Below are 19,477 nucleotides of genomic sequence, written 5' to 3'. Positions count from 1 at the left end.
TTCTGTGCTGTCTCAAATACGACAGAATGATCTGTCTTTCCAAGGCAAACCATTCAGTATCACAGTAATCCAAGTCTATGCCCCAACCATTAACGCTGAAGAAGCTGAAGTTGAATGGTTCTATGAAGACCTACAAGACTTTCTAGAACTAACACCCAAAAAAGATGTCTTTTTCATCATAGGGGACTGGAATGCAAAACTAGGAAGTCGAGAGATACCTGGAGTAACAGGCAGTTGGGAGTACAAAGTGAAGCAGGGCAAAGGCTAACAATTCTGCCAAGAGAACGCACTAGTCATAGCAAACACCCTCTTCCAACAACACAAAAGACAACTCTACACATGGACATCACCAGATGGTCAATATTGAAATCATATTGATTATGTTCTTTGCTGCTGAAGATGGAGAAGCTCTTACACAGTCAGCAAAAACAAGACCGGGAGCTGACTGTGGCTCAGATCATGAAGTTCTTATTGCCAAATTCAGACTTAAAGTGAAGAGTAGGGAAAACCACTAGACCATTTAGCTATGACCTAGATCCCTTACGATTACACAGGGGAAGTGACAAATAGATTGAAGGGATTAGATCTGTTAAAGAGTGACTGAAGAACTATGGATGGAGGTTCATAACACTTTATGGGAAGCAGTGAGCAAGACCCATCCCCAAGAAGAAATGCAAAAAGGCAAAATGTTGTCTGAGGAGGCATTACAAATAGCTGAGAAAAGAAGAGAAGCTAAAGGCAAAGGAGAAAAGGAAAGATCTACCCATCTGAATGCAGAGTTCCAAAGAATAGCAAAGAGAGATAAGAAAGCCTTCCTCAGTGATCAATGCAAAGAAATAGAGGGAAACAATAAAATGAGAAGGACTCAAGATTTGTTCAGGATTATCAGAGACACCAACGAAACATTTCATGCAAAGATGAGCACAATAAAGGACAGAAATGGTATGGACCTAACAGAAGCAGAAGATACTAAGAAGAGGTGGCAAGAATACACAGAAGAAATCTATACAAAAAAGATCTTTATGACCCAGACAACCACGATGGTATGATCACTCACCTCAAGCCAGACATCCTGGAATGTGAAGTCAAGTGGGCCTTAGGAAGCACCACTACAAACAAAGCTAGTGGAGGTGATGGAATTTCAGTTGAGCTATTTCAAATCCTAAAAGATGATGCTATGAAAGTGCTGCACTCAATATGCCAGCGAATTTGGAAAACTCAGCAGTGGCCACAGGACTGGAAAAGGTCAGTTTTCATTCCAATCCCAAAGAAAGGCAATGCCAAAGAAAGCTCAAACTACCACACAACTGCACTCATCTCACACACTAGCAAAATAATGCTAGCATTACTTTCAAAATTTTCCAAGCCAGGCTTCAATAGTACATGAACCAAGAACTTCCAGATGTTAAAGCTGGATTTAGAAAAGGGAGAGGAACCAGAGAATTGCCAACATCCACTGGATCACCAAAAAAGCGAGAGAGTTCCAGAAAAACATCTACTTCTGCTTTACTGAATACACCAAAGCCTTTGACTGTGTGGATCACAATAAACTGTGGAAAATTCTTAAAGGAGATAGGAATACCAGACCACCTGTCTCCTGAGAAATCTGTATGCAGGTCAAGAGCCAACACAACCAGACATGGAACCACAATGGACTAGTTCGAAATTGGGAAAGAAGTACGTCAAGGCTGTATACTGTCACCCTGTTTATTTAACATATATTCAGAGTACATCATGCAAAATGCCAGGCTGGATGAAGCACAAGCTGGAATCAAGATGGCAGTGAAAAATAGCAATAACCTCAGATATGCAGATGACACCACCCTTATGACAGAAAGCGAAGAGGAACTAAAGAGCCTCTTGATGAAAGTGAAAGAGGGGAGTGAAAAAGCTTGCTTGAAACTCAACATTAAAAAAATGAAGAACTTGGCATCTGGTCCCATCCCTTTGTGGCAAATAGATGGGCAAACAATGGAAACAGTGACAGACTTTTATTTTCTTGGCTCCAATATCACTGCAGATGGTGACTGAAGCCATGAAATTAAAAGATGCTTGCTCCTTGGAAGAAAAGCTATGGCCAACCTAGAGAACATGTTAAAAAGAAGAGATATTACTTTGCCGACAGAGGCCCATACAGTCAAAGATATGGTTTTTCCAGTAGTCATGTATGAATGTGAGAGTTGGACTATAGAGAAAGCTGAGTGCGAAGAACTGATGCTTTTGAACTGTGGTGTTGGAGACTCTTGAGAGTCTCCTGGACTGCAAGGAGATCCAACCAGTCCATCCTAAAGGAAATCAGTCCTGAATATTCATTGCAAGGACTGATGTTGAAGCTGAAACTCCAAAACTTTGGCCACCTGATGGGAAGAACTGATTCATTGGAAAAGACCCTAATACTGGGAAAGACTGAAGGTACGAGGAGAAGGGGACGACAGAGGATGAGATGGTTGGATGACATCACTGACTTGATGGATGCAAGTCTGAGCAAGCCCTGGGAGTTGGATGGACAGGGAGGCCTGGCGAGCTGAAGTCCATTGGGTCGCAGAGTCGAACATGACTGAGCAGCTGAACTGAACTTGTAAGTCCTCCTTTTAAGAGAAAGAAGAAAAGCTGCCCCCAAATTACTATTTCACATCATTAGGACAAAATCAGAAATGCAGAAGTCTAAAAGAATCAGTTGGTGCCAACATCAGTTTGTGCTCTCATGAATATCAAGTAAAAATGTGTGTTATTTCCACTCATGTCAATACAGGTTGAGACATTTTATAACTTCCTACAGGAAGTCCTATTTCATTTCTCTCTTACAATGAAACAGTTTCAAAAATAACAAAACGATCCACATTACTTTGTAACATTGCAATAATTTACCTGAGTTGCAGCAACAGCAGAGGGTGCAGATGACCCAGCTGACGGGGAGAGAGCGCCCACTTGCTGTAAATGCCCAGAAGGTTGCTGAGGTAAATGAGAACTGGAGACAGGAGTACTCGATCCTGAGCCAGATACTACATTTGGAAATGATACTGCTACATCATTGCTGTTATAAATACCTATAAAGGAAAAAAAAGGTCTTATTTAAATATTTTATAACTTGGCAGTCAAATCTGTCACAGAAACGCAATATTAATCAATACGTTAAGAGTACCCATATTTCCTCCTGATCCTTCCGACAATGATAAATCTTACTGGTTTATAAAAAAAAAAACGAATAAAAACTGACTTAAAACTGACTTTTCATAAAGCACTTGTTTTAAAGACATTTTTTACACATCAATGATGGTTTGTTAAGAGACAGAGATCACCTCAGGAGGTGCTTTGTAAAAATAATAATAAGGATTTTAGGAATTCCTAAAAGAAATGACATGTTTGTTAAACTGCAAAATGAAGAAATTAGACTATATAAAAATCACTTGGTAAACCTTTCAAAAATGCAGATAGTTAGGACCCAGAACTCATGAATTGAGAAGGTCTGAAATGGTAGGAGACTCTTTCTTAGGAAGAACATCCAGATTACAGTGCAGAAAATAAAACGGAACAAGACTAGACATTCCAAAAACAGTAAAAAGCCTGATGCCATTTGTGGATACCCACTCAGTGAGAATAAAGAGTACCGGTGGATTCTGTAGACATTCGAGAGGTAAATAAACAGGACTTTATGACTGACTGGATGGAATATCTAAGTAGGAGTCAGGGTGGCCAGGGACGTGGAATACTAGGTGTTGGACGCATTCAGTTCAGAGAACACAGAAAAAGACTTATAAAGCCTTGAAAGCATTTTCAGTGGCACCACAGGGGTAAAAGCCAGAAAGAAAGCGCAGAAGCAATCCAGTCTAGAAAAGTGGATGGGAAGAGGAGAGAGAGAAAATGCACAAAAGTTAAGAGGAACAAAGAGTTACTTTAAAAAGTGCTCTGTGGGTTTCTTTTAAAAAGATGCGAGTTCATGTTCTTATACTGATGACTGGAGTCCAAGGAGAGGTTCCTTAAGGATAAAGGTTAAGAGACAGGAATCTCTATAAACCAGTGGGCTCTCAATCAGGGGTGATTTTGCTCCACAGGAGACTTGACAATGTCTGGAGATATTTTTGGTTGTGAAAACCAGGAGGCGCTACTGGCATCTGGTAGGTGTGTGCACACAGAATGGTGTGTTCGGGCTCAGTCATTTAGTCCTGTCACGACTCTTTGCGACTGCATGAACTGTAAGCCCACCAGGCTCCTCTGTCCATGGTGTTTTCCAGGCAAGAATACTGGAGAAGGTAGGCATTTCCTCCTCTAGGGGTAATTGCCAGGGGATGCTGCTAAACATCTCACAATGAACTAGACAGCTCCTCACAACTAAGAATTATCTGGCCCCTGGAGTCAACAGCAAAAGAAGCTGAGAAATCTTGTAATAAACCAGGGCTCCTAGAAGGGTGGGAGGGAATAAGACCCTAAGAACCTAACACAGAGGAGAAAGCAGGGAAAAAAAGAACCTCAGCAGGCTGTATTAAAAACAAAAAACAAAACAGTGAGAAAACACAGCCCTTGAAGGCAATAATTAGTTATCTGTAATGACAGTACAACTTACTTTGTTTCTAAAGAATATAAATACTATTAACTCATAATATATAAAAGTACCTATAATCTTCAAACAAGGGGAATAAAAAAAATTGGGACTTTTTAAAGTTCTTACAACTATAATTGAGGCTCCTAAGATCCTTTTTATATCTACTATTTCTCCAGAAAAAAAAAAAAAAAGATAATTTATTCACTCAACAAACGCATTCATTTCCACAAACATCTGAGAGCTCACTGTTTACCAGACATTATTCTAAGCCCTAGAGATACAAAGCCATTCAAGATATGTGGTCTCTGCCTTCAAGAAGCTTAGCGGAAAAAAGAGACAAATACAAAAGATTGTGAAGAGCACTATGATAGAGACATCCTCAGGAGGCTGGGAGTGCATAAAGAGGGGTATCTGACTCAGACCTGGAGGGAGAGACTGTGGGTGAGAACGGTACCTTTAAAGCTCATTCCTAAAGAAGCTGCAGGACAGAGGAGAAGGGCCGTCTGAGGAAGAAACATGCCACAGAGCAGGTTCCAAGAGCTCATATGTGCCACTCATGCAGCTTAAGCAGAAATGAGGCTAAAAAATAAGCAGGCATCAAGAACAGTAAAAATTAATGTGTTAAAAATTTAGAGACAATAGGAAGTCACTGAAGGACTGTAAGCAGAAGTTTGGTGTGATCAGATTTGTGTTTCAGCAAAACATAAACCACAGGCACAAAGCTGAGAAGTGCCTGGGAAAGAGGTTGAAATAGAGATTGAGAAGGCTGTTAAGGGCTGCTACAGTAATACTGATGAGCAAAAATATTATTTTTTTAAAAAACTGAAAGCAACAGCAGCAAAGAGACATTACAAAAATAACATTCACAGGACTGGAAACTAATTAGATTTGAAGAATAAAAAAAAGAGAAAAGAGTCAAGAATGACTCTTAAGCACCAGTAAGTGGGTGTGAGAGTGGTAAACACCATTCACTGAAGCAGGAACAGCAACCGAGAGCACCCAGCACTTGTTACTACTGTAGGTCACTGTGCTAGCACAACAGACCAATGAAGTACTATTACTCCCATTTTACATATGAGCAAACAAGTTTAAGGAACTGAACTAACCCGTTTAGTGACCTAGTCGATGGCAGAACCAAGAGTCAAACTCATACAGCCATCGGACTTCACAACTGAAACCACTTCCTAAGTACATGTTTGAGGTTCAGGTTGAACATCACAGTCTTTGAGATGCCTGTGGGACACAAAACTCCTAGACGGTCTAGAAGAGAATGTGGGGAGTCTGAAGCTTAGCAGAAAAATCAGGTCTAGAGACACAAGGATGTCAGGATGTTAGGTCTAGAGATACAGGAATCAGAAGGATGACAAAGATAGAATAAGTAAACGTGAAAACTCAAAAAGGCTTTCTGCTGGCCTGCTAACTATAGTTCATATTTAGACACATAGAAACTTCACATTAAAAAACCTAGATTTTCTTCTGAAAAACCTGAAGTTCTGTTCACACTGTTACTGTATTCTGAAACAGCAACAAGCCACTGGAGCTCTAGACGGGGCACTGATTCTTTAATCCACCTGAGCCTCTCCATTCATTATTCATCACCTTTTCCTCACTCATTTATGTCATTTACCTGGCTCCATTAAGTAACTGGTAACAACAACCTGTGATATGGAAACTGGTCAAAGGCAAGGAATAGAAAAATGAGATCACCCGGAGAAGTTCTCAGTGTGATCAAGAAAACAAGATTAAAGACAGGACCCTAGGGAATGTTACCATTTAAAGGGTAATTTTAACATTCAACAACTATTGAGGTACTAATTATTTAAAAAGGCACTGAAGACAGCAAAGAGCGCAAAGGAATTCTTCCTTCCAAGAATTCACAGTCTCACAGCAGAGCTAGTAAGTGCTCATAAGCCACTAGACACAGGAGGGAAACACCTAGTACCAGAAGAAGGTCATATCAGATGAAAAAGTTCAGAGGAACAGAGTGGGGTAGAAGAGTTCCAAAGAGAAGTACTTGAACTCAAAATTTAAGTTTTAGGGTAAAAATACCTTAAAAGGTAGAGCGCTTTTTTTAAACATCAAAAAGCATAGTATACATGGAATCTCCAGTTACCAAATCTAAAACACAAAAGTGAGCTGGAGGCAGAAGGCTGAAATCACAAGAGCACAAGTTTTCGCCTGAGACAAAAGTACGGGCTCTCCCGACCATGTGATCTCAACTTTCTGAGCCTCTATAGTGTTCTTTTCTATAAAACCAAGATCATAGCTACCTTAAAGGTTTTTATTTGAGAATATCCATGTAAAGTCTCTAACAATGCCTAAAACACAGTTAACTTTAAGTCAGGAAAGTAATGTATTTTAATTGTCAGGTCCTCTAAAGTCCCTGTTGTTATTGCTTAGTTGCATTTGACTCTTAGAATTCCTTGGATTGTAGCCCACCAAGCTCCTCCATGGGCTTTCCCAAGCCAGAATCCTGGAGTGGGTTGCCATTTCCTTCTCCAGGGGATCTTCCTATCCCAGGGATTGAAACCATGCCTCTTGCATTGGCAGGCAGATTCTTTACCACTGAGCCACCATGGAAGCCCCAAATGTGTCCACTACACTTTAAAAACTACAAATACCATTATCACTGCAATGGTATATCATCAAAGTATAATACCAAAAAGCAAAACTGTGGTGTTTGAGGACCTTCAATATCTAAACTTAAGTCTGTTTTTATTCTGCATTAAAATGCACTTGGAGAAGGCAATGGCACCCCACTCCAGTACTCTTGCCTGAAGAATCCCATGGACAGAGGAGCCTGGTAGGCTGCAGTCCATGGGGTCGCACAGAGTCGGACACGACTGAAGCGACTTAGCAGCAGCAGCATGTACTTAAATGGGAAACTGCACAGCTAAACACGCAGCAATCACACTTTGAAACTAGTGCTCAGGTTACTGCAATAAAATGGAACAAATCAAAATTTTCCTTTCTTATCAAATCAGGGAAGCATGGAATTCTGAATCGTTTTCTGAAAATTAAGCTCACTTGCTCACCTCAACTCTCTCATACATCACATATTATGGTTCAACACATTCACTAAGACCTCTAGATCTTTTTTCAGAAAGCAAATGATCTTCTTTAGATTGTTCTGTACTTGTTTTCTGTTTCACTTCACTCTATTTCCATCTTTTACAAGCTATATGCTATTTTAATCCAAATCAAGGTGACATTCATCAAACTAAATAGACCTGAACCCAGCAATGCACAAACTCTAGGAAAATACCCTGAAATTCACCTGTTCAAGATAGAGTAGAAACAAAGATGCAGAATGACAGAGAGAGTGGCAGTAACATACTGATTCATTTATCCATCCAAGAAATATTTATTTCATATGTGCTAAAATATAGCCACTATGCTAGGAGCAGGGAATAAAGCAGGGAACAAGACAGAAAAGATCTCTGCTCTCCAAGAATATACAAACTAATCAGGGAGGCAGACATTAAAACAAACACATGACTATAAACTGTGCCAAGTGCCCTGATGGAAGAGAAAAGGGTGCCATGAGAGTGAAAAATTAAGCAGAAAAAATTGGTCTGAAGAAATGATATACCAAGACCTAAAGGCTAGGCAGATACTTGTTAACTGAACAAAGAGTGAAGGAGAAAAGCTTGTTCAAAAGACAACACATACTCATTATTAATCATTTTAAATAAATGTGAAAGGAAAAAAACACTTTTTATATATTTTTAAAAACATTAATTTATATATTTAATATATTAATATACTATAATGTATAATATATATAATATAATGTTTTAAATGTTGAATATATTTATATATTTAATTTAATTTGTATAATTATGTTAATATAATTATATATAAGTGTATAATTTGTATGTTTAATATAATATTGATTTATATATTAAAAATATTTTTATATATTTTCAAACTTTTTAGTGCATAGCTTATGGATTTGCTGTATACAGCTGCCTATATACTGGATAGAGAATTTTAATCCTTTTATTAACTTACCATACACAGTATTTCATTATAAAATATTTCAAAATGTTTTATATCATTTTGATATCAATTGAATATTTCAGAGTTGACCTGATTTTACAATATTCCACAAATATTTATGTGCCTTATATGATCAGATGCAGTATGTGCTGCTAAACACACTATAAAAAAAGAAATCAGATACTATTCTTGCACTCATGGGGCTTACAGTGAAGGATGCACACATTAAATAACCACACAACTATTAGTGCTACGATGAAAAAGTAGAATGTGCTATGACAGAATATGAAGGGTAACTTAATTAAGATTCACAATACAAAAAGAAAAAGAAAAAAGGATCAGCAGTAAAGAGCAGAAATCCTTAGGGGTGGTCTTTATTTTTACTTGCCTAGAATTCACTCCCATTTCTTTTCAAACAGCACCCTATTTTCCATCAGGTATATACTCCTGGCCAGGGATGAATATGTGATCTAACCTGAGGTGGAGCATTTCTGCTGGGAACTTACACCTTGAACACATGCCCACCAGGGCAGAGAATGGTCAGACCTAAGTTAGTCTAATACTAATAATACTCGTAGTCTAGTAGGTTCTTGTTCACCTGGCCCTGGAAACTACCGTTTCTCTACTCCCAAAGGTTTAGGATGAGGTTTTTCTACTCAGTCTCTGTGTGGTATAATAAGCAAACAAACAAGATACTCAAAAATGAAGCTAGAATCCAGCCCAAGAACAAGCTCAGGGAGAACCCTGCAGGCAATAAATGACTTGCCAAAATCATAGTAATGGAAAAGTATTAAAGCATTTTAACCTAGAGAGTAACAAGATCAGAATAATATTTTTTAAAGGTCACTTTGAACATAATGTGAACAGTGCCTTAAAAGACAATAGAAGGGGACTTGCCCGGTGGCACAGTGGATAAAAATATGCTTGTCAACACAGGGCACATCAGTTCAAAGCCTGGTCCAAGAATTCCAAGTGCTGCGGACAAACCGAATCCATGTACCACAGCTACCGAGGCCACGCGCCGTGTGCCTGGAGCTCGTGCTCCGCAACAACCAAGGCCACCGCAGCGAGCAGCCTGCACGCCACGATGAAAAGCAGCCCCCTCACTGCAATGAGGGAAAGCCCACACAAAGCAACGAAGACTCAACACAGTCACAAACAATTCATATTAAAGAAAAAAAACGACAACGGAAGAGTGAAATCAGGGAGCTATCTTTAGTTACTGCAATACTTGAGACAAAATATTTTATTTAGCTTAAATTTGGTGAGAATTATGGAATGAGCGAAGCAGAGTCTCAGGACTGAGCCCCAAGGAATTTCAACACCAAATCAGGATGAAAGCAAAGCCGCAAGAAAACTAAAAACAAATGGTCAAAACAGTAGGACAACCAAGCTAAGGCAAGAAGAAGAGAAGAGGAAGTGATGGAAGATGATCATGAAAAAAAAAACAAAACTGAAAATACCTATCTGAACTAGGCAATGTGAAAGCTATTTCTGAACTAAGTGGAGTAGTAGTTGCAGAAGCCAGTATGAAGTGGGTTAAAAAAACAAGTCAATCAATCAATGGGGGAATTTGTTTCTGTCAATGAGGGAGACCAGACAATGTAAAAATCTTCCTGATTAAAATTACCTAAAAATGAATAGTTGAGCCCGTAAGAAAGAAAAAACCTTAGGGGCCAAAATGAAGAGGAAAAGCTTTAACAGCTGCCCTAGAGCAGCCTCTGTCAGAAACCAAGGAGCTTGGCTTTAATGCTCACAAGGAAAAGAGATAAACCTTGGGTCTCCAATAGAGGAAAAGCTTAAATTGGTAAGACCTTGTTCATATTGTTTAGACTTTCCAAGGGCTAGACTTTGAGGGGAAAGTTAAGTCATTCCTTCCCAACTCCAACCCAAAAGACTCTGACAAAACACAAAACCCCAAAATCACAGCATACACAGGGAGAAAAAGACGTTTGTCCAATTTGATCTCAGCTTTGAATAAAGGATGGAAAATCTGCCTTGAGATTCAAATAGGTTGACAGCCTTGCCTTCAAATAGGTTTGGGGGTTTGAATTTACACCATGTTCCTGGTCTGGTAAATCCCAAACATTAAATTAACATAAGAAGTGGTTAAGCAGTCTTGTCACTCTCTGAAGGGATATATCCTCAACTCAGACTAGAAAATGAGCTTGCAATCCAAAATTAGAAAACAAGGAAAGAACAATCCTCTTTCTCACAAGTTAGCATACATAAACATTAAGATTTGACTGTCTTCTAAGAACATTAGAAAATAGAAACAGCAAATAAGGATTAGGACACAAAGATTTCAAATGATCAAGAACCTAAGAAAAGGAATAAAAAATAAGAGAGAGAACAATATTCTATAAGAACCTGGAATTACCCTGCTGTTGTAAGCAGAATTCTAAAGATGTTTCCCAAGTTTCCCCTCTCCTGGTTATTCAACCAAACACTAATTTAGGAACTGTTCTGAAGACACCTGGCAGATTGAACTAAGGTACTGATCAACTGAACTTAAAATAGGTACATAATCTGGATATAAAGATGGGCCCAGTGTAACCAAATGAGCCCTTAAAAACCGAAGAAGGGCAGGATAGCCAGTGGGAGATGTAGAAGAGAAAGCAAGAGAAATGCAGGAGAAGGGAAAGTCAAAAAAGATTCTAAGTATGAAAAGGACTCAAACCATCACCTAGGAGCACATGTCCAAGAATGAGCAAGAAGCCTCTAGGAGCTAAGGGAGGCCCTCAACTGACCAGTATCAGGCAGTGAGGAAGCATTAAAACAACAGTGGAGACCTACCAGAAGGACATGGAGCCAGCTTAAAGGGCTCCTAATGGCTAATTGTGAACAATTTGAGCATCACAACAAATGGATTATAATCCATACAAATCTGTAAGTCCACAGTGAAATAGACTGAAAGTCTGATGAGGAATGAACTATTTAATTTACAGTCTTTCATTCTGTTCCACAAATTACTAATTACAGTAGGGGGAAAAACCTTTCACTGGAAAAGTCTCATAATATGTCATCTGACAAAATGCAATGGAAAGATCACTTCAAAAATATATAACCTGAACCTTATAATTTAAAAAACTCAGGTAACATCTGAAGACTGGACAGCCAGGCAAGTACCTAGATGCTAGTAATATGGCAATGTCAACTTACTATTCATGATAGCTGTACTGTGATTTTATAGAATATCCTTATTTATAAGAAATACTCAGGTATTCATGGCTGATGGGGTACTATGACCGTAACTTACTCTCAAATGGTTGAGGAAAACAAAGTCCTCTATACTATATTTACAATTTTTCTGTAAGTTTGAGATTCTTTCAAAATAAAGTTATTTTTAGACGTGAGAAAAGAGCTAACATTCTTAAAAACAAGAAAGAAAAAACCAGACCAAGTCCATTAAAAAAGAAAAACCCACAAAGAATTCCTAAAATTTAAAAACACAGAGTGAAGTAAGCCAGAAAGATAAAGAACATTACAGCATACTAACGCATATATATGGAATTTAGAAAGATGGTAACAATAACCCTATATGCAAAACAGAAAAAGAGACACAGAAATACAGAACAGACTATTGAACTCTGTGGGAGAATGTGAGGGTGGGATATTTCAAAAGAACAGCATGTATACTATCTATGGTGAAACAGATCCCCAGCCCAGGTGGGATGCATGAGACAAGTGCTCGGGCCTGGTGCGCTGGGAAGACCCAGAGGAATCGGGTGGAGAGGGAGGTGGGAGGGGGGATCGGGATGGGGAATACGTGTAAATCTATGGCTGACTCATATCAATGTATGACAAAACCCACTGAAATGTTGTGAAGTAATTAGCCTCCAACTAATAAAAAATTAAAAAAAAAAAAAAACACATTCACTAAACAGAAACAATAGACTAAAGAAATTATGAGTGAACAAAAAGCGCTAAAGAAATTAAATAGATATAGCACACAGAGATTAACAAGTGGAGATTATAAAAGAGAAGGTAAGGAATATGAAAGACAGGTGAAAATCTTAAAAAAAGTCCTCAAGAATAGAAAGAATAGGAAGAGTAATAATTTGAGATATAATGGCTATAACTGGGTCCAGAACTGACAACAGACATAAATTCTCTCAATGAAGCAGCACAGAAGATCTTAAACAGGGATGTGCACGGGAAACAGTCTGAAGCTTAGGCACACAAACTGGAATGGGATTAAAAGAGAGTCTGGGGTGTTTCTTCAAGAGGAAAGACTAGAGCATGTTTAGATGTAGATGGTCAAAGATAAGTGATAGTGAAAGAGAGGGTAAAGAAACTACAATGACAAGGTCTCCAAGAGGACATAAGAAGGATAGATGAGATCCAGATCACAAGTAAGGATTAGCCTTTGACTGTAGGAAGGACTGCAGAGAAAGAAAAGAAGATGGATACAAATCAAGCAGGGCTGCAGAACTGGGTGTTGAGAGATCAAGGTTTTCCTGGGAATAAAAGACAAAGACACCTAATACAGTGGGGACAGGGAAAGGGGAGGAAGAGTTAAAATATCATGGCAAAAATTGAGAGCTTCCTAGAGATGTGTACTAATGCTGCTAAGTAATGTAATAATATCAGGAACTTAAACACTTAGCTCAGATGAATATAAAAATATAGGTGGTCAGTAGGAGAGTACTTAACTAAGACGAGATAAGACACACCTAAACTGGTATCAATCATAAGCCTAGATGAGAAACATCATGAAGTTCATCACACAGAGATTTACTTTTTAATTTCTTTACCTTAACGAAAAGGAAGGTGTAGTGGGAAAAAAAATTGTCCAGTAAAATGAAGAGTATAATCTTATTAGATGTGGCAGTTGTTAAAACAATTATTTATTCTTCATTAAATATTTTTTGTTACTTAAATAAAAACATAAAAGTAATGCCAACATTCAATTTTAGAAAGTGAAGACAAGGAAAAAACTACTCTCAAATCTTTAACATAGTTACTATGATAATTCTGTCTAATATTTTATTCTCTATATTTCTGACTCTTCCAACTAGAATCTGAGCACCACGAAAACAAGAATCATAAGAAATTAACAGTCTTTTACCATACAGTCATTACTTATGCATAATAATACATAACTTGTTGTTCTGGGTTTGGTGTCTGGGAAAATATATCCTGGATATATTTTCAAGTTACTATAAACTTCCTAAATAAAACTTGATAATCAAATCTAGGTGATACTGTAAGAAATATGAATATCACATTCCCAATACTTTCACTTTTCGCTATGATAAATATCTCTTTAATTCTAGCCTTTTCATATGTTGTACCATTTCCTTAGAATAGTAATCACTTCTGTTTAGTCCTTTTCGATGTCCTTAAGAAGCACTTCATAGTTAAGAGTCCATGTTTTAGAATTCTTTCCTTTCTTTGATATTTCTACATTTTCCCTATGTGTCCAGATGACAATTTTTTCTTCACTCTTTTTTCTTTGGCACTCCAAGGGCTGTTTCAATCTAAGACCTCATTTTTTTTTTAGAGAAAGTTTATCTCCATTACTCCTTCACATTATTTCCTCTTCTCCAATCTTTCTCTGCCTTTCTGGAGCTCCTGTTATCTGGATTCTACTTCTGTCCTCCATGTTGTTGTTCTTCAGTCACTCAGTCGAGTTCGACTCGTTGTGACCCCATGGACTGCATGCAGCACGCCAGGCTTCCCTGTTCTTTTTTATTTTTTTATACAGATCGTTTCCATTTTTCTACAGATTTCCTTAATCTGACCTACCCATTAATTATTTTCTTCCTTGGCTATATGCACTGCTATTTATTCCACATATGGTGTTCTTTATTTCAACCATTATAATCTTCTACACCTAAAATTTCTTTCATTTTATAACATTTTCTCAGTTTAAAATTATTTCCCCTCACATGTTTTATATGTTTATTACACTGATTTGGTCTCTCTCCATAGTTCCTTTAAGGACTGATCTGGGTAGAAGGTCAGATTTTTTTGGTCTCCTAAATCATGACACACCTAGAAACAACTTTCAATATGAGCTTTCTAATTTGGAATGAAAATATTCAGTTCAGTCACTCAGTCGTGTCCGACTCTTTGCGACCCCATGAATCGCAGCACGCCAGGCCTCCCTGTCCATCTCAAACTCCCAGAGTTTACTCAAACTGATGTCCATCGGGTCGGTGATGCCATCCAGCCATTTCATCTTCTGTCGTCCCCTTCTCCTCCTGCCCCCAATCCCTCCCAGCACCAGGGTCTTTTCAATGAGTCAACTCTTCGCATGAGGTGGCCAAAGTATTGGAGTTTCAGCTTCAGCATCAGTCCTGCCAATGAACACCCAGGACTGATCTCCTTTAGGATGGACTGGTTGGATCTCCTTGCAGTCCAAGGGACTCTCAAGAGTCTTCTCCAACACCACAGTTCAAAAGCATCAATTTTTTGGCGCTCAGTTTTCTTCACAGTCCAACTCTCACATCCATACATGACCACTGGAAAACCCATACCCTTGACTAGGCAGACCTTTGTTGTCAAAGTAATGTCTCTGCTTTTTAATATGCTATCTAGGTTGGTCATAACTTTCCTTCCAAGGAGCAAGCGTCTTTTAATTTCATGGCTGTAGTAACCATCTGCAGTGATTTCGGAGCCCCAGAAAATAGAGTCTGACACTGTTTCCACTGTTTCCCCATCTATTTGCCATGAAGTGATGGGACCAGATGCCATGATCTTAGTTTTCTGAATGTTAAGCTTTAAGCCAACTTTTTCACTCTCCTCTTTCACCTTCATCAAGAGGCTTTTTAGTTCCTCTTCACTTTCTGCCATAAAAATATTAGTTGCTTCTAATAGTTTTGGAGCATGATGCACGCTCCACAATCATCATGAAGAAAAATTTGAGAAGCAAAATTCCAAATACTTAGCTGTTATTACATGAATATACTATTCGGTCAGGAACAGGTATATACATCAATCCACTCCAAGTAGCTAAATTCTACACTTTAAGCATCAGGTAAAATGTTCCATTCTCTGGATATCTCATTCCCTCAGATGAAAGTAATTTCCTCTGACCTTGAACTCTTATTATACTATAGATCATTTAAGAAGTTATAACTATTATCTTGAAATTATTTATATACACAGTTCTTTTCCTTTTAGACTTTATGTTCCCTAAACAAAGGTCCACATAGTCAAAGTTACGGATTTTCCAGTATTCACGTACGGATGTGAGTTGGACCATAAAGAAAGTAGAGCACCAAAGAAATGACGCATTCAAATTGTGGTGCTGGAGAAGAGTGTCCCCTGGACTGTGAGGAGATCAAACCAGTCAATTCTAAAGGAAATTAACCCTGAATATTCACTGGAAGGACTGATGCTGAAGCTTCAATACTTTGACCCCTCATGTGAAGAGTCAACTCACTGGAAACAACCCTGATGATGGGAAAGATTGAAGGCAAAAGCAGAAGGGGGAGGCAGAGCATGGGATAGTTAGATAGCTAATGGACTCAATGGACATGAATCTGAGCAAACTCTGGGAGACAGTGAAAGACAGGGAAGCCTGGCATGCTGCAGTTCATGGGGTCGCAAACAGACACAACTCAGTGACTGACAACAACAACAAAGGCAGGATCCACTTGCAGTATATACTTATTTCCCCAAGCAACTAACCAGGATCTTAGATATAGAAATAATATATACTTGCCAAATGAAAAACAGCCAAGACACTCTTGAGAAGGAAGGTTTTATACTGCAGATACTCTCAGCCTGAAAGACTTGTTTTATTAATATACACAACTGATGTTTTTAGGAGAGAGAAAAGGATAGAGTAGATGAATACGTTAATTGGTTTAGAGTAGTGGATTCAGAATATACATGCTTATTCTCAACCATTCCAGAAGTAACACAGAGATACAGTATAGAACTAGAGAACTGTTATAAATCATAGAATATGGTCTCAGATTCTTTCTCTCAGTGAAAGAGAAGTGTCACAGATGTAGAAAATAGCCTTTAAAAAAATCAAAGACTTTGGTAGGCTTCTAAATCTTGACAGGTAAATAGTTTAAGGAATCTTAAAACCCAACGTACGATGTCTTAACAAATCCATCCACATTTATGGAGAATTCCTTTCAGTTATCATTTCTGGGACTACAGGTCTCTAACGCTGCTTTATATGGCAAGGCTCCCAAGCTACATTAGGATTTATTTAACACTATTATCTATTTTAGAACCATGCCTGAGTCTGGTACATACCTATGAATTTAAGTTCCTGCTCTGTTAGTACAGAACTGTCAACACTGTCTAAAGAAAGGACACACTTTAATTTTGAATTTTTAATAAACCAGTTCCTAAAAACTACCATGACAAACAAGTTGAAAAACTTATATTATGAGAAGGAAAAATCAGGAGAGTTAAAGTCAAAACGGGGAGAGGTCAGTAATTATATATTTATTTTTCACTACAATAAAAAGGTAGCACTCTAAATAAAGGTATTATCGATAGCAGCACCATTTAATTTAAAATAAATTCTTATAAATTCATGTCCATTTACACCAATTCCTTCAATGAGAATTTTTCAGATTCTCTTGTAGTTTCAATGAAATGCTTATACATTTCACCTTGTAAGTAAATAAGATGCACACTGCAAATGACTTTTTAGCCCCAGTGGCTGATTCACCATTCAAATATTAATATCCTTCTGTGTTTATCACTTAAAAGTCTTGAACAGCCATCTTTCAGATACTTACAGAGATCCAAAAAGTAACCTGGATGCTTTGAGATGGAAAAAGTCTTATTGTTTTATCTGTAATATATATATTACTTAGCAAGGCTATATAGTAATTAGTCAAAATCCTTCCTACTTAGGAAAAAATACCGAAATGAACAGCAGTATTTGTTGTATCTTGGGGTGTGACAATTTATTGTATAAAAATAACATACCAACTAATTCGGTAAGAAGGAAAAACAAGTCTATTGTGATGAAAAAGAAATTAGATCTAGAATGATCTAGATCCACTATTCTCAGTCTCCACACTATTCACAGCAACAGCTTCTCCCATCAGCGATGCCTCATGACACAGTTAATCTCAGATGATTCACAGAGGGACTGTGGAACCATTCTGTCTGGGAACTATTCATCCCTGTTCTTAGATCTCTACCTCAATCCTGCCTTGAAAGAAGAAGGGGACATATGTGAAGAGAAAAAAAATCTAGTTTCCTACAAATCATTCTGAGTAAACTTGAGCAGGATCCCATTCTTGAGGGAGAATATTCCCCCCAAATCAATTAGCATTCATATTATTCTCAATCCTATAGCAGATATCTATGAATAACTGATTGACATTGCTTTGTCTCCTCCATCAAATGAGATTTGTTTAATAAGCATAGTTGTGACAAACTATAAGCACCATAATTAAGGGAATTTAAAACCTTAGTATATGGGGCACTGAAATCAATTAGCAATATTACTGTGGTGAAAACAGATCTAAGCTCTCTAGCTACTTTAATCTACTATTTCAAAATTATATTAAAAGTGAGACTTAAAGCTAAACAAATGAAGCAACTCTACTTTTGCAGCAAAGAACCAAGTTACTACTGACAGAAACAAGATGGCCTAATGTAAAAGCTTAATTTCTCAAGAAAATAAACACATTACAGACAATATATAAGACCTATTCAAGGACTATGTAGCAACTGACAACAATTTATTCATTCAATATTCATGGAGAGTCTACTAGATGATAAGTTAAATACCAGTGAAATAGAGTAAAATCCACTGCCTATGCTACATGGCTTTATAGTCTAGTGAGGCAGAAAAACTATAAACAAATAAATAATTAAACCACCCAGAAAGCACTAGAGCAAAATCACACTTGAAATAGGATGATGAAAATCAGGATGATGATGTGCTAGGTTTTAACTGGACTATGAAACTAAACTGCAATCCTATATACATAGAACTTGTTTCATCATTATTTTAAGTATACTTGCCAGACAAATCCAGAGGTTAAACTTACAGTTCAGTAGTATCATAAAATCTAAATTCTATCACTCAAACTAGCTAGTTCCAAGATACCACCATGAAACAAAATGTTATGAAATACAAGGCACTTAACTTCATAGACGCCTATTTAAAGTTTACTCCCCACCTCACCCCATTGTTTTTTGAGCAAACTCCAGGAGATAGTGAAGGTCAAGGAAGCCTGGCATGCTACAGTCCGTGTGTTGCAAAGAGTCAAGATACAACTTTGAGACCGAACACCACCACCACTGTTGTTCAAAGCAGTCAAATGCCTATTTTGCCTTTCCAAACTGCCTTAAAAGTTTCCAAAATTTACTAAAAGACTTTTACATTCTGTCTTTCTCCCATCTATTCAATTCCCTTTTTCTGTTAGGACAATAATTTAATATTATTTCAACTCAAGTTTCCTAAATTTCTCTCATCACACAGAATTCATCCTACTTGAGGCTATTTTTATTTTTTTTCATTTATTTTTATTAGTTGGAGGCCAATTACTCCACAATACTGTAGTGGTTCTTGTCATACACTGACATGAATCAGCCATGGATCTACAAGTAGTCCCCATCCCGATCCCCCCTCCCACCTCCCTCTCCACCCAATCCCTCTGGGGCTTCCCAGTGCACCAGGCCCGAGCACCTGTCTCATGCATCCAGCCTGGGCTGGTGATCTGTTTCACTATAGATAATATACATGCTGTTCTCTCGAAACATCCCACCCTCGCCTTCTCCCACAGAGTTCAAAAGTCTGTTCTGTACTTCTGTGTCTCTTTTTCTGTTTTGCATATAGGGTTATCGTTACCATCTTTCTAAATTCCATATATATGTGTTAGTATGCTGTAATGTTCTTTATCTTTCTGGCTTACTTCACTCTGTATAATGGGCTCCAGTTTCATCCATCTCATTAGAACTGGTTCAAATGAATTCTTTTTAATGGCTGAGTAATAT

At 37.9% G+C, this 19,477-nt stretch overlaps 1 protein-coding gene across 7 annotated transcripts in view; it reads right to left on the bottom strand.

Moving 5' to 3' along the window:
- Window positions 1-19,477, bottom strand: part of MLLT10 (MLLT10 histone lysine methyltransferase DOT1L cofactor) — a 217,849-nt gene that overhangs the window by 28,020 nt on the left and 170,352 nt on the right. For all 7 annotated transcript variants that reach the window (XR_006337182.1, XR_006337183.1, XM_043884647.1 and 4 more), the window contains exon 14: window positions 2,869-3,047. Coding sequence is in view for 5 of the 7 variants with exons in the window: in XM_043884647.1 (XP_043740582.1) it covers window positions 2,869-3,047 (179 nt within the window). In the remaining 2 variants the exon portion in view is untranslated. The remainder of the gene's footprint in view (window positions 1-2,868; window positions 3,048-19,477) is intronic.

This window comes from Cervus elaphus, chromosome 23 (assembly GCF_910594005.1).
Source record: "Cervus elaphus chromosome 23, mCerEla1.1, whole genome shotgun sequence".
NCBI lineage: Eukaryota > Metazoa > Chordata > Mammalia > Artiodactyla > Cervidae > Cervus > Cervus elaphus.
Note: the sequence above shows the minus strand (reverse complement) of the source record. Positions and strands in the feature narration are given on the sequence as shown.